The 13,449-nt window shown below is 36.5% G+C and overlaps 1 protein-coding gene across 10 annotated transcripts in view; it reads right to left on the reverse strand.

Annotated features, from left to right (window-relative positions):
• Positions 1-5,464: 5,464 nt before the first annotated feature.
• CENPE (centromere protein E) overlaps positions 5,465-13,449 on the reverse strand; it is a 92,564-nt gene continuing 84,579 nt past the window's right edge. For all 10 annotated transcript variants that reach the window (XM_055385437.2, XM_055385435.2, XM_019026039.4 and 7 more), the window contains 3 exons: positions 10,484-10,667; positions 8,457-8,743; positions 5,465-5,970 (listed from right to left, as the gene is read on the reverse strand). In XM_055385437.2, the coding sequence (XP_055241412.2) occupies positions 5,876-5,970; positions 8,457-8,743; positions 10,484-10,667 (566 nt within the window). In that variant the 3' untranslated portion in view covers positions 5,465-5,875. The remainder of the gene's footprint in view (positions 5,971-8,456; positions 8,744-10,483; positions 10,668-13,449) is intronic.

The following is a 13,449-nucleotide window of genomic DNA, read 5'->3' on the forward strand; positions in this document are numbered from 1 at the left end:
TACTACACTGGGAATGGGGTCAGGGAGAACGTGAAACTTGGATGACAGGGTGGAGGCTTAAAAGGGAACATGTTAACAGCGAAAAACCACAGTTCGGCTGAAGAGAACAGAGATATAAGGCCAAAAAGAAAGGACTAGATCTCATGAGCCTTCTAGGTTAGGATAGCAACATGTACTTTATCTGTAGTGCCGTTGAGCAGAGTGATTGTGTAGGCTACTTGTATATGTACTGTATAAATTGGTTTCCTCAGCACCCATCCAACTCACTTTCCCCTTTTTTCACTTGTCAAAGCTGGAAAACAAAAGTCTCTACTTCATAGCCTCGTTTGCTGCTAGGGGTGGCCAAGCAGCATAGATCTTGCCAATGAAATGCAGGTGGGAATTTCTGAGGAGGGCCTCCTTCTTAAACAGAAAAGTAAGCCCTTCTGAAAGGCTTTTAGCTTTTGCTCCTCCCTTTCTTTTTGCCTGGAATGAAGATAGGATGCCGTGGGACAGAGCAGCCATTTAGTGAGTTCGTCTGAGGCCAGAGGCACACATTAGCGACAGGGACCAGCAAGAGAGGGAGCCTGCGGCCCTGATGACAGCCTCAAGGCAACAACTCCTCTGGACTTCTTATGTGAGGACAATAAACTTTAGTGTTTTTCAGGTTTTATGTTACATGGAGCTAAGTGATTTCTAACAGTCACAGGGGATAAGAACAAAGACTGTGGCGTCAGTAAGACTAGAGCAAGTCCCATATCTCTCTCTCACTAGCTAAGTGAGTAAATCACTTAAATCTCTGAACCTCTTATGTTTCTCATCTGTAAAATGAAGGTAAAATAGCACCTACCTCAGGGATGTGGTGAGGAGGAACGACTAAGCCTGTGAATCCATCAGCACAATGTTTGCCACACAGGTGCTTAATACATGTTAGTGATTCTTATGATGAAGACATTGTTGGAGAAATTTAATTATAATGGATGGTAAAAGTTGCCCTTTTTAATGTTCTTTTAAAAACTGGACTTAGTTTCTGCATGTGTCTATATAAGGTCTATGGTAAAATTGTCCCTCCTTGTTCATTGTTTCAGCAACTTCTAATGCTGGCTCTAACAATCTGTAATCACATCTAGCTTTGTTCCTGCTTTACTAATAATGCCCTTTGACTTTTGAGGCTTTTGGAACAGACTGTTTATGAGAGTTCTCTAATCAAAGCCAACTCCAGTGCTTCTTGATGTAGCTTTCTTCAGCATCCCTCTGTAATCTTCAGCAATAATGCTTACTTGATAACAGCCTAAGTCACATGGTATTGCAAATACTTGCTTACCCATTAGTATTGTCAGCAGACTAAATTTCTTCAAGGGTGGGGACTATGTTTTACACCTTTACATTGTGATTAGCTCGTGTTAAAAGAGTATTAGTTACTTGTTTTCTTATCTACAATATGAGTTCCACATTGGTAGTGCATTTCAGTGCCTAAAACAGTAATTGGCAGATAGTAGATGCTCATTAAATATTTGCTGAGTGAATGGCAGTTTCTTAATAAGTATCCTGAATATAATTCTGCCAGGCTCTCAAGACAATGTTTGTGATAGTTAATTTTAGGTGTCAACTTGACTGGATTTACGGATCCCCGGAGAGCTGGTAAGCATTATTTCTGGGACATCTCTGAGTGTTTCTGGAAGAGATCGGCATTGGAATCAGTGAACTGGGTAAGGATCTACTTCACCCATTGTGGGCAGGCACTATCCAATTGGCTGAGGGCCCAGATAAAACAAAATGGCAGAGAAAAGGTGAATTCTCTCTCTTCCAGAACTGGGACATCCATCTTCTCCTGCCCTTGGATACCTGAACTCCAACCAGATTCTCAGGCCTTCAGACTTGGACTGAGCCACGCTCCTAGTTTCCCTGGCTCTCCAGCTTGCAGACAGCCTATGGTGGGACTTCTCAGCCTCCCTAATTGTGTAAACCAATTCCCCTAATAAACATCCTCTCTCTCTCTCTGCATATATATATATATATATATATTTTTTTTTTTTTTTTTCCTCAAGCTTCAGTGGGGTTACATCCCAATAAGCCCATTGTAAATTGAAAATATTGTCAGTTGAAAATGTATTTAATATACCTAATTCACTGAACATAGAGCTTAGCCGAGCCTACTTAAATGTGCTCAGAACACTTGTTAGCCTACAGTTGGATAAAATCATTTAATACAAAGCCTGTTTTATAACAAGGTGTTGACTGACTCATGGGATTTATTGAACAGAATACACTGAACAGTGTCAGTTGTTTACTCGTGATCCCGTGGCTGACTGAGAGCTGTGTCTTGCCGCCACTACCCATGATCACAGTAGAGTATTGCTATCTTGTGAAGAGATCAGAATTCAAAGTAAAGTTTTCACTGAATATGTATCGCTCTCACATCATCCTAAAGTTGAAAAATCTCAAGTTGAACCATGACAAGTTGGTGACCATCTGTGTATATTCTATTGGTTCTGTCTCTCTGGAAAATCCTAAGACAGATTTTGGTAACAGGAGAGGTTCTAGAGGAACAAAATTTTAAGGATGAGTTTCCTGAGTTGGTTTTGGGGTTCCTGGAATTGGCTCTTAGTCTGATTAGATTTGAAAGTGCTAAAGGCTCTACTCTTTCAGATGGGGTCCCACTCTTGAACAGGTTGGAGTGCAGTGGCACCGTCATAGCTGACTGTAGCCTTGAATACCTGGGCTCAGGCCATCCTCCTGCCTCAGCCCTCCAAATTGTTTTTTGTTTTTTGGTAGAGATGAGGTCTCAGTATGTTGCCTAGGCTGGTCTCAAACTCATGGTCTCAAGTGCTCCTCCTGCCTCAGTTCCCCAAAGTGTTGAGATTACAGGGATGAGTCACTGCGCCCAGCCTGGCTCTCCTTTTAATAGTACAGAGAGCACTGATTGTCCAAGAAATGAACTGTTCATAGAGGTATGCAAAATGTCTGCATTGGATACTCCTAATCAACCACTTCTTAGAGGTGAGGAACTTAAGTGACTCTATATATAATACTTTTTTTTTTTTTTTGAGACAGAGTCTTGCTCTGTCGCCCAGGCTGGAGTGCAGTGGCATGATCTCGGCTCACTGCAACCTCTGCCTCCTGGGTTCAAGCGATTCTTCTGCCTCAGCCTCCCGAATAGCTGGGATTACAGGCATGCACCACCATGCCTGGCTAATTTTTGTATTCTTAGTAGAGACGGGGTTTCACCATCTTGGCCAGGCTGGTCTCGAACTCTTGACCTTGTGATCCACCCGCCTCAGCCTCCCTAAGTGCTGGGATTACAGGTGTGAGCCACTGTGCCCGGCCCTATAATACTTTCAAATGTTTATGGAAAACTAAGAAATATACCAATGTTGGTTGGTTGCTACTAATATTGTTGGGCAAAATTATTTAAAAAAAAAAAGAAGGATGACTTCAGGGATTCAAATTCGTGGCTCAAGCTCCACATAAGTAACCTAAGAGCTTCTAGGCATGCCCTGAAAGAGGATCTTCTCTCCTGTAGACATGAGGCTAAAATTGCTGAAAATCAAACACCAGTCTTCATCATTTGATTGGTGCAATTACAAAAGGCCTCAGTGTGTCTACTGGTAAAATAAGCCACAGTGACTGGGAGAGTGAGATTCTATAAGCTGGGATGGGGACGTGTGGGAAGACCCTGAAGCCAGGAACATTGAGCTCCTTTTTTTTTTTTTTTTCCTTCAGTTTCACCCTGTTGGCCAGGCTGGAGTGCAATGGCATGATCTCGGCTCACTACAACGTTGACTTCCAGGGCTCAAGTGATCCTCCCACCTCAGCATCCCCGAGTAGCTGAGACTATTGCCATAAGCCACCATGCCAGTATTTTTTGTAGAGACGGGGTTTCACTATGTTGCCCATGCTGGTCACGAACTGCTAGCCTCAAGATTCCCACACCTCAGCCTCCCAAAGTGCTGGGATTACAGGTGTGAGCCACCATGCCTGGCCAGTTCCTACATTCTGATGAGTTTTTTTTTTACCAGCTGAAGTGGCCTTTCCAACCTCATTGGGGTTGGTAATGGCCTTTCCACCTTTGTCTGAAGGGTTAACCCTGCATTGCCTGAGGAAATAATAATGGCCTCCCCTGAGGCAGCTGCCAAGCAAGACAATGCTGATTCTCTCCTCAGGACCTACCCCCACCACCCCTCTATGCTCCTAGAACTATAACTAGACTCAAGTCCCAGCAGATCCCTAATGTGAGGTACAAAGTGTGGCCCATGAGGAGCTGCATCACAATCAAAAGAACCACTTGAGTTTTCTAACTTATACAAGCAGAAATCTGAGAAAAATGTGTGGGGATATTAAGGGTGTGGGATAATGGTGGCAGCAAAAGGGACAGAGCTTATTTGAAGAAATAATGGCCACAAACTTCCCAAATTTGAGGAATAAAATGGACACCCAAATTCAAAAGTTAAGCAATATTCTACTAGGCTGGCTACCTGACAACTAGATTTTTAATGGCTTTAATGTAGTTTTATCAATCAGGTAAACAACCACTACTTTGGGTTACTTCTGTTCAGTGGAGAAGCAGACATAAAGAATCAAACCTGCAGGCGTGTTGGTGTTTGGTTTGGATAAGGGTGGAAAGCAGAAGACAGACTCTCAAGGTACAGGTCTGGGGGAAAAGATTTTAGGAAGGGATAGTTTCCCCTTAGTCTTAGTTAATTCCTTTGTTGGTATGTTAAGATACGGAGAAATATCCAATCCACAGACTTTGAAATACTAGATATGATGCAATCAATAATCTCTCCCTTTGAATGAATCTTACCAAAGAGCCGAGAATGACTTGAAATCACTTTACCTCTGTTCTATAACCTAATGCAACTTGTTTTAAGTGGTTTTTCAAAGTCATATGGTATAAAAGTAATATCAAATATCCTCTAAAACCATAGTTCTTAGATTTTTACAGGATCACGGACCCCTCTAAGAATATGATAAAACAAAGTATCAACCCTAGTATCCCCTCCCCCCAAATAAATCCACACAAAAAAGTTCATAAAAAATTTCAAAAATTTTACGGATTACAAGAAGTCCATCCATATATGCTTTATCTATCTGTGGGGACTCCAGGTTTAGAAAACTTTACTTTGATAAAAACTCTGGTACTGTTTCCTTATGTCTACAATGAAGAGGTAGAATAAATGATCTATAGGTTCCTCCAGGCTGGGAGTGAGGGGCAATGAAAAACAAAGTCTAATAATAAACCAACCAATTTAGAGAGTTTGTATAGGGATTGGGATAGGTAGGTTACCAGAAATGTGAGAAAGAACTTCTGTGGTTATTACAGTAAAAGGAATATTAGAACTGGAAAGTTAAGAGGACATAGCCTCTGCTATCCTTTAAGAATTTAAATCCAGAAAGCTTGTGTATATTTTCATAGTAAAATACTGAGTCAACAAGAGAGACCACCTCACCAAGAAACCATTAACATTATATAGAAGAGCGGTGATTCAGAACTACTAAACATTTATTGAATGTGTAAGGTATTAAAAACATTTACAATTTTGTTAATAAAATGATGTTTTATATTAATGTATGTATTATGCTTTGGAATATGCTAAGTCATGTAGATAACTTTACATTTCTTTCAATAACTTTATTCTTTACAAAATATACAAATAAATAAAACAATTCAACTTTTAAAAGTATTACCATATGCAAGAAGAAGGTATTGCTATCACCATTCTAAATTACCACAATGCATTCATTTCCTGTTCCCTTATCTTTCAACTCTAGTGGCAAAGTAAAGACTGAATTGAAATTAAGCTCCACTACAACATCATTACCAGGGATAGACACATAAACAAAGTCATTTCCAAACAAGGAATGCTGGATCTCCAGAGAAGTGACAAAGGGGAGTCTACTGAGTTTTGCACTCCGGCACATCTTTTCCTGAGGAGGCGTGCCAAGGACCTGGCTGAGAATCCACACTCTCTGCTCCTGCATTTTGTACCTCTGAGAAAGAAAATGAAAACAACATTCATCCTATTACAAAAATACACAAAAACCAAGCACAGCTGGAAGTGGAAAGGAGGTTAAGACAGGAGAGATGTGAAGAATGAAAAATGGCAACGTGATTCACTGTGTTTGGTCATGAAGATGGTGTATTTCACCTCAGAGTTGGAGAAGTTTACTCCCCATTTTGTCCTAAAATGAACTATTAGACAAACCATAGTTAAACTGAGAGGTAATAAAGTTTTATTTGGAATTCTTCAATTTGAAATTCAAAGTGAATCAAACATGGGCTGATTGAGTTTTCTTTCGTCCTGTTTTTCAAAATAAATGGTGTGCTAAACAAAAAGTATTTTAGAGAATATTTAATCATCTTTGGAAAGCTTTCTGTGAGCCTTTAAAAAGGACTTTAGCTGCATCTATTTGCTTATAAACAATATTTATTTTACAATTATTATATTTATAAAAGTAAATCTACCATAACTGGTCTTGGCAATTACCTTAGTTTAAGGTAATTTAGATTACCTTTTATAATTACAAGTAAAAACTCACATTTATTTTTTTAAAGACTGATATTAATTCAAGCTGGGACTATCTCATTTAATTCTGAATTGGTCAGTTTTTGATTTATGTATTCTTCTAGGCTACTCTTTTATTTATCTAAAAACAGTACCAGAGAGATCCACATATTAAAAAAGGACTCAAACATTTTTATTTGCAGTTTGATGAATTCACGTTATGCATATGCCTCTGGCATTAGCAGACAAAATCGAAATGTGGTAGCATGCTGGGTGTGGTAGCATGCACCTGTAGTCCTTGATGCTTAGGAGGATTGCTTGAGCCTAGGAGTTCAAGGCCAGCTTGGGCAACATAGTGAGAGAGTTCCATGCAAGTGTTAGCTAGCCAATAGAAGGTCCTTAAATGTCTGTTAAATACTATTTAATGAAGAGAATATTTCAAACATGTTTTTATTCCAAATGTTTCTGTGCCTACCTATCTCCCTAAGAACACTTTCAGACTGTCAACTTGATCTAATTTTGATGTAGTTGATGAGAATGGATAGATTTTTTCTTAATCACAAAGTAGAGGTTTATAAACTCTGGCAAATAGTGCTCAAGGTTTTAAATGATTTGGCAACTGCCTTTCTTACTGTACAATTTTGTTGCTTTAGATTTCTACAGTTGCATAACAGGGTACCTCTGGTAGGGTAGGCAGACACACTGTCACAAAGGGCTGTGCACAGTAGATGCTATGTGGTGAGAAAGACTACAAGAAATGCCGTGTTACCATTTCTCCTGCAAGTCCCCCCACTTCTGTGGACAACCTCCATGCAGAGCTGGGGGTGATCCTTGATACCTCCCCACTCCTTTGTTCAATCAGGTGCCTGGTGTTGCTGATTTTACTCCAAAATCTCTCCCGTCGGTCTACTTCTCTCCTTCTCTACTCCAAGTCCACACTACCATCATGTCTTGTTTAGACAACAGTCTAACTCCTGCTCCTATTATTTGCTGGTCACCTTAGAGATGAGGTGATGTTTTCAAAATGTATAACTCATGTTCTCCTGCCATTGCTTAAGATCTTTCAAAGGCTTCCTCTACACAATAAATGAAACAATTCCTTTATATAATTTATAAAAGTCCAGCATTTCTGGCTCTTATTTCTCTCTTTGGCCTCACTGACTTCGCCCACACAAGCTTGTACTCACTGTGCTCTGACCACACCATATTTCTTTCAACTCTTCCCCTGGTCATGTTCCCACCTACCCTAACGCTGTTGCTGTTCCATCTGCCTGAGATGCTTTTCCCTCTGCTCTTTGTTAAGATAACTCATGTTAACCTTTTAGATCTGATCTCAGTTTCCTTCCTCAATACTCCTCAAATACTTATTATATTTCTCATAGTCTTTTGTACTTGCACTGCTAGAATTTCACTTTTTTTTTTTTTTAAATCACTTGATTACTGTCTGTATCTTCCATGAGAATTAAGCTCTGTGAAGGCAGGGATCATGTCTGGTTTTGCTTATCAATGTGCCACCAGGATCTAATCCTTAACACATAGTAGGGGCTCAAAACAATTTTGTTGACTGAATAAATGAATAAGTAAATGATTCGTCTATTATTTGGCTTGGGTAAAGTAAATATAATGCTATTGGATATTCTGGTCTATTGAATTGATAAGACTTTTCAGTAAAAGTTGCTTTTTAGGGTAGTATCTTCATGTCCTTGAGAAAGTTGCTTGTCTCTCTTTGGACGAAACTAAGGGCTTAAAGGGTAGACTAAAGACTTCACTTGGGGTAAAAGTGAATTGTACTTCACTGTGTGGGGTGCCTTGGAGAAATCAACTTTTTTACAGAGTCAGCAAATGAAGCCTGTCATTGTAGCTTATTCGACTAAATCATCTCTTATCTAAACTTGCCCTTTGGGATCACATATTAATGATAAGTTCCAACTGTTACCCTCTGATTTCCAAGTAACCAGTATATTTACTTACCTGGACAAAGGCCTAAACTTGAGTTATCAAAATAGCGAACTGGATGAGGTGATGGTAAAGACTTTGATCGGCTATCAAAAAACCAAGATTTTGGTGATTCCTTTGGCACAGGATCTTGTAAATTCCGTTCCTTGCATTGAGAGGGTGTAATTTGTTTCTTTTTAGAAGCTGTTCCAGTCACTTTAGGAGACTTTGGAGAATTCTCACAAGTTACTTGTTTGTGAGCCTCTCTTTTAAGGGTTCTTTCCTTCCAAGTTTTGACCTCATTGGAAAGATGCTGATTATTGCTTAAATGTGGGGGAAGAAAAGAGAGACTGTAAGACTTCTTGATTCTTAAGATGTATTCACATTTATATTTAAAAATTAAAAATAAATTGTGATGAAATATATATAACATAAAATGTACATTTTATCACATTTACATTTTAATTTCAACCTCATGCTTCCTGTTTTGACTATTTTCAAAGTTCAGAAAACAAAATGGATCTATATAAATTGAACAATGTAGTAAGTTTCCATGATCATGGAGTCTTGAAAAGAAAGCTCTAAGTACAACATTAGGTTTTCAAATGAATCAATGATATAATCCAGAGTGGCTTATCTATTGATGCTTTGCCACAATAATTTGATAAATTAGTCTCCCGGATAGATGAATCTTTGATGTACCTTTCTTACTGTAAAAGAAATATTATACTGTGCTTTTCTAGTTACAATGCTGCTTCTTACAGGAGATGCCACCAGCATTTATCCAGTTCCTCCGGAGAGAAACCTGGGAAGCAATCCTAGAGACCTCAGTCTCTTTTATTTTAAGTCATCCAAGTCTCTTGATACAATCTCATCCTATCTATCAAATTCACTTCCTTGTTTTTATCCCTATTGGGGCCAAGCTAGTCCATGCTAAAATTACTTTTTGTCTGAACTACCATAAACACATTCTAAAATTTGATCCCTCTATAATGCTCTAGCAGCCAAAGATGCTATATGATCTCATCAGGCCACTAGCTTAAAACCCTCCAGTGCAGGTAATCCTGCCATTACATTTAGGATACCACTCCATATTCTTCAAAATGAACTATGAGGGCCCATGTAATCTGAATCTAGTTACCTCTGGCACCTTGTCTTGCACTTTACTCTGTCTCATTCTCTACATTCTGGCCACACTGGATGTCTTTCAGTCCCACCAATTAGTTATTCTTCTTAACTCAAAGCCCGTGAACATGTTCCCCTGGCCTGGAAAACTTATCCTTCTTCCCTCATCTAGCCTAATTCCTACTCATTTTTCATATCTATTCTGATATAGGCATACCTTGGAGATATTGCAGGTTTGTTTCCAGATCACTGAAATAAAGTGAATCGTGGAACTCTTTTGGGTTCCCAGTGTGTATATAGTAGAAAGATAAGTGCAATAAAACGAGGTATGCCTGTTTGTTGGCTTCCTAATCAACCAACCCTCCATCCCTAGCACCTAGATAACGTTGGATCTCTCTCTTTCATAATATAACCCTTTATAATGTCCTTTGTGTTTTTGTTTCTTTTTTAATAACACTCATGGCAGAGTTAGTTATTTGTAAAATTATTTAATGCTTTTTTTTTCTACTGTATCATAGTAGAGTGCTTGGGGAAAAGATTCTACTCTTCCACGTGGTAGAAGCCGAATAATTTGTTAGATCTATTTATAAAGTAAAAAGCCTACAATAATGGACGTAAGGAGTTCCTCTCTAAGTAAAGCCTCACTGGCTTGGGTATATGGACTTGTGGTGTATTTCAGCTGCCCCCTCAAAGGTCTTTGTTTCTTTCCTGTTTCTTGCCTTGGTTAAGAATTGGTCAGTTGATAGACAGCAAACATTGGAATAGTGCTACCATATTCTCATTTTTTAAAAAAGATACTTATTACATGAGCTCTAAAAATTACTTTCCCCATAATGACTGAAGTGTTACCACCTGCAAAAAATATGTGCATATACCATGTCCCTACATATATGTAATAGCCGTAAGCATCATATCCGTATCATGTAAGCAGATCTTACCTTAACAATTCATTCTTTTGTTTTATTAGCTGTTCATTTTGCTGCTTTAACTTAGAAATTTCCTTTTCTAGCCTTATATGTTCACTTTTCAAAATAAGAGCTTTTGTGTTTTGTACAATGCCGCTGCCACCTCCACAAGTTAAGGGTTTATTTGAAGGCTGAGGATCAGTATGTTCTGATATCACTGTGGGAGGAAAATATACAAATAGGTGATAATTTTAATTGTTTCCAAAGTTCAAAATAAAGGAAATACTACTAAGTACAATAAGCCATTATAGAGACCCAAAGAGCTCAAGTCTTATTTCCCTGGAAGTCACCCTTGACTTCTGCCTTCTACCTTACTCCCTCTGCTTATTTGACCAACCATTAACTCTATGCCTCTAGAATCCCCCTCAACCAATTCCACTAACATATCCTGATCACCAAGATCTTTCACCCTGACTGCAGCAATAGCAATCCTCTCCACTTACTGCTGTCCTTTATTGATCTATATTTTCTACATCAGTTTTCCCCTGGAGGGCTTGTTACAACATACTGCGTGTGTGGCGGGGAGGTGAGGTAGGGTGGGAGGGCCACCCCGTCATTCAGTGCATTATATATATTCAATACATATTACTAACTAAATATATGTTATGATAATATTAAAGCACATATTAAATATTCTACACTATGTGTGTAAAGAGACTGTGTTTTGTAAATTGTAGGCAAAGTTGCATAAAAATGTGAGATAGTTATGAAGTGGATTAATCCATTAGGTCACTGGGAATTCACAAAAGAGGGATAGTGTGTGCGTGGGGGGCGATTCCTGATGTCTATTTTATTTTGAATTCATCTACACTATGTACCTGAAAGTCATCTACAAATCAAGAATAATTATCCTCAACCTTCTGAAACAAAGAATCCTCACTTCTATTTTTACCCCTTCAAGTTTTCTCGGTAGGTGCTGTGGTTATCCTGTAACAGACACTAGGGAAGTTTAAGCTACAATAGGTACTAGGTAACACCTTAACACCTTTAGCACCATCTTTTTTTTGGAAACAAGTGGACAATAATACAAGCAAATATCATCTTATGTTTTGCTTAGTATTTGGAATTTTCAATGTGTTTTTACCCACAACTTTTGGTTTGATCTTTATGTAGGTGTGTGTGCATGTGCATGTATATAAATAAGTGTATATGTATATACACTTTATTAAAAAAGACACTTATTACATGAGCTCTAAAAATTACTTTCCCCATGACTGAAGTGTTACTACCTGCAAAAAATATGTGCATATACCATGTCCATATATAAGTGTGAGCATAACTATATATATGTGTGCACATGCATATATATGTGTATACACTTATATGTATCCTGTAACATATACAGAATTCTATATATTCTGTAAATATATAAGTATTATATATAATATATATTGCATATTGAAAATTCCAAATACTAAGCAAAACATAAGATATTTGCTTGTACTATATACTTGTAAGTGTATATATATACACTTATATATAAGTATACATAAGTATGTAAGTATATACACATATATACATGTGCACGCACAAATATACACTTACATATATATGTATATACTTATATACTTATACATACATATACTTATATATACATATCTATACATATATACTTATACATACTAAGTATACTTATGTATACATGTATATATACACATATATACATATACATATATACACTTATAAGTATATATGTGTATGTATGTATATATATACTTATAAATGTATACATACTTATAAGTATATATAAGTCTGTATATATACTTGTAAGTATATATGTCTGGATATATACTTATAAGTATATATGTCTGAATATATACTTGTAAGTATATATGTGTATATATATTTACTTATAAGTATATATATAAGTGTATATATATACTTATAAGTATATAAGTGTATAAGTGTATATATATACTTATAAGTATACAAGTGTATATATGTGTATATATACTTATAAGTATATAAGTGTATATATAAGTGTATATATATACTTATAAGTATATAAGTGTATATATATACTTATAAGTATATAAGTGTATATATATACTTTTAAGTATATGTGTATATATACTTAAAAGTATATATAAGTGTATATATATAATATAAGTATATATTAGAAAATCCTTCACAGCAGTTCTGTTTATTCTCCTGTAAAAAAGTATGTATGAGTATATAAGTACATATACTTGTATATATACTTCTATAGACTTATAATACTTCTAAGTATATAAGTATTTACTATATATACTTATATATTACTTATATATAACATATATTACTTATATATAATATATAATATATAAGTAATATTTTATATTACTTATATATTACTCATGTAAGTAATAAAGTAATAGATATATTACTTATATACTTATACTATATATACTTATATATTTATTATGTATACTTATATATGTATAAGTGTATATATACTTATAATAAGTGTATATATACTTATAATAAGTGTATATATACTTATAATAAGTGTATATATACTTATAAGTATATATATAAGCATACATATATGCTTATAAGTTAGAAGGTCAGGTGCTAACCCCACGATTTCACATAGCCATTGAGATCAGCACCTTAGTTCAGTACTTGTTCTATTGCACAAAGCTATCTCAAGTACTGTTCAAGCATTCTTTCTTTTCAAATGGAACATGACAGACAGAATATGAATAAAGGTAGTTTGAGGAATGCATGTATATTGAGAAATTTGACCAACAGATCTAAAAAGTATCTCAGATAAATTTCAAAGACCTTTGCAAGTAAATATTAACTTGGTATTTTTAGTTTCAAGAACAAACAGAATAGTATTTATTTTTACTGTACACCAATTATAACTTATTAGATGCACACAATTAAAATCTACAAAGACATGTGTTTCGTTTTATTGGGAAGCATAATTCCATGTTGATATAGTATAAGTCATT

Source organism: Gorilla gorilla, chromosome 3 (assembly GCF_029281585.2).
Source record: "Gorilla gorilla gorilla isolate KB3781 chromosome 3, NHGRI_mGorGor1-v2.1_pri, whole genome shotgun sequence".
Classification (NCBI taxonomy): domain Eukaryota; kingdom Metazoa; phylum Chordata; class Mammalia; order Primates; family Hominidae; genus Gorilla; species Gorilla gorilla.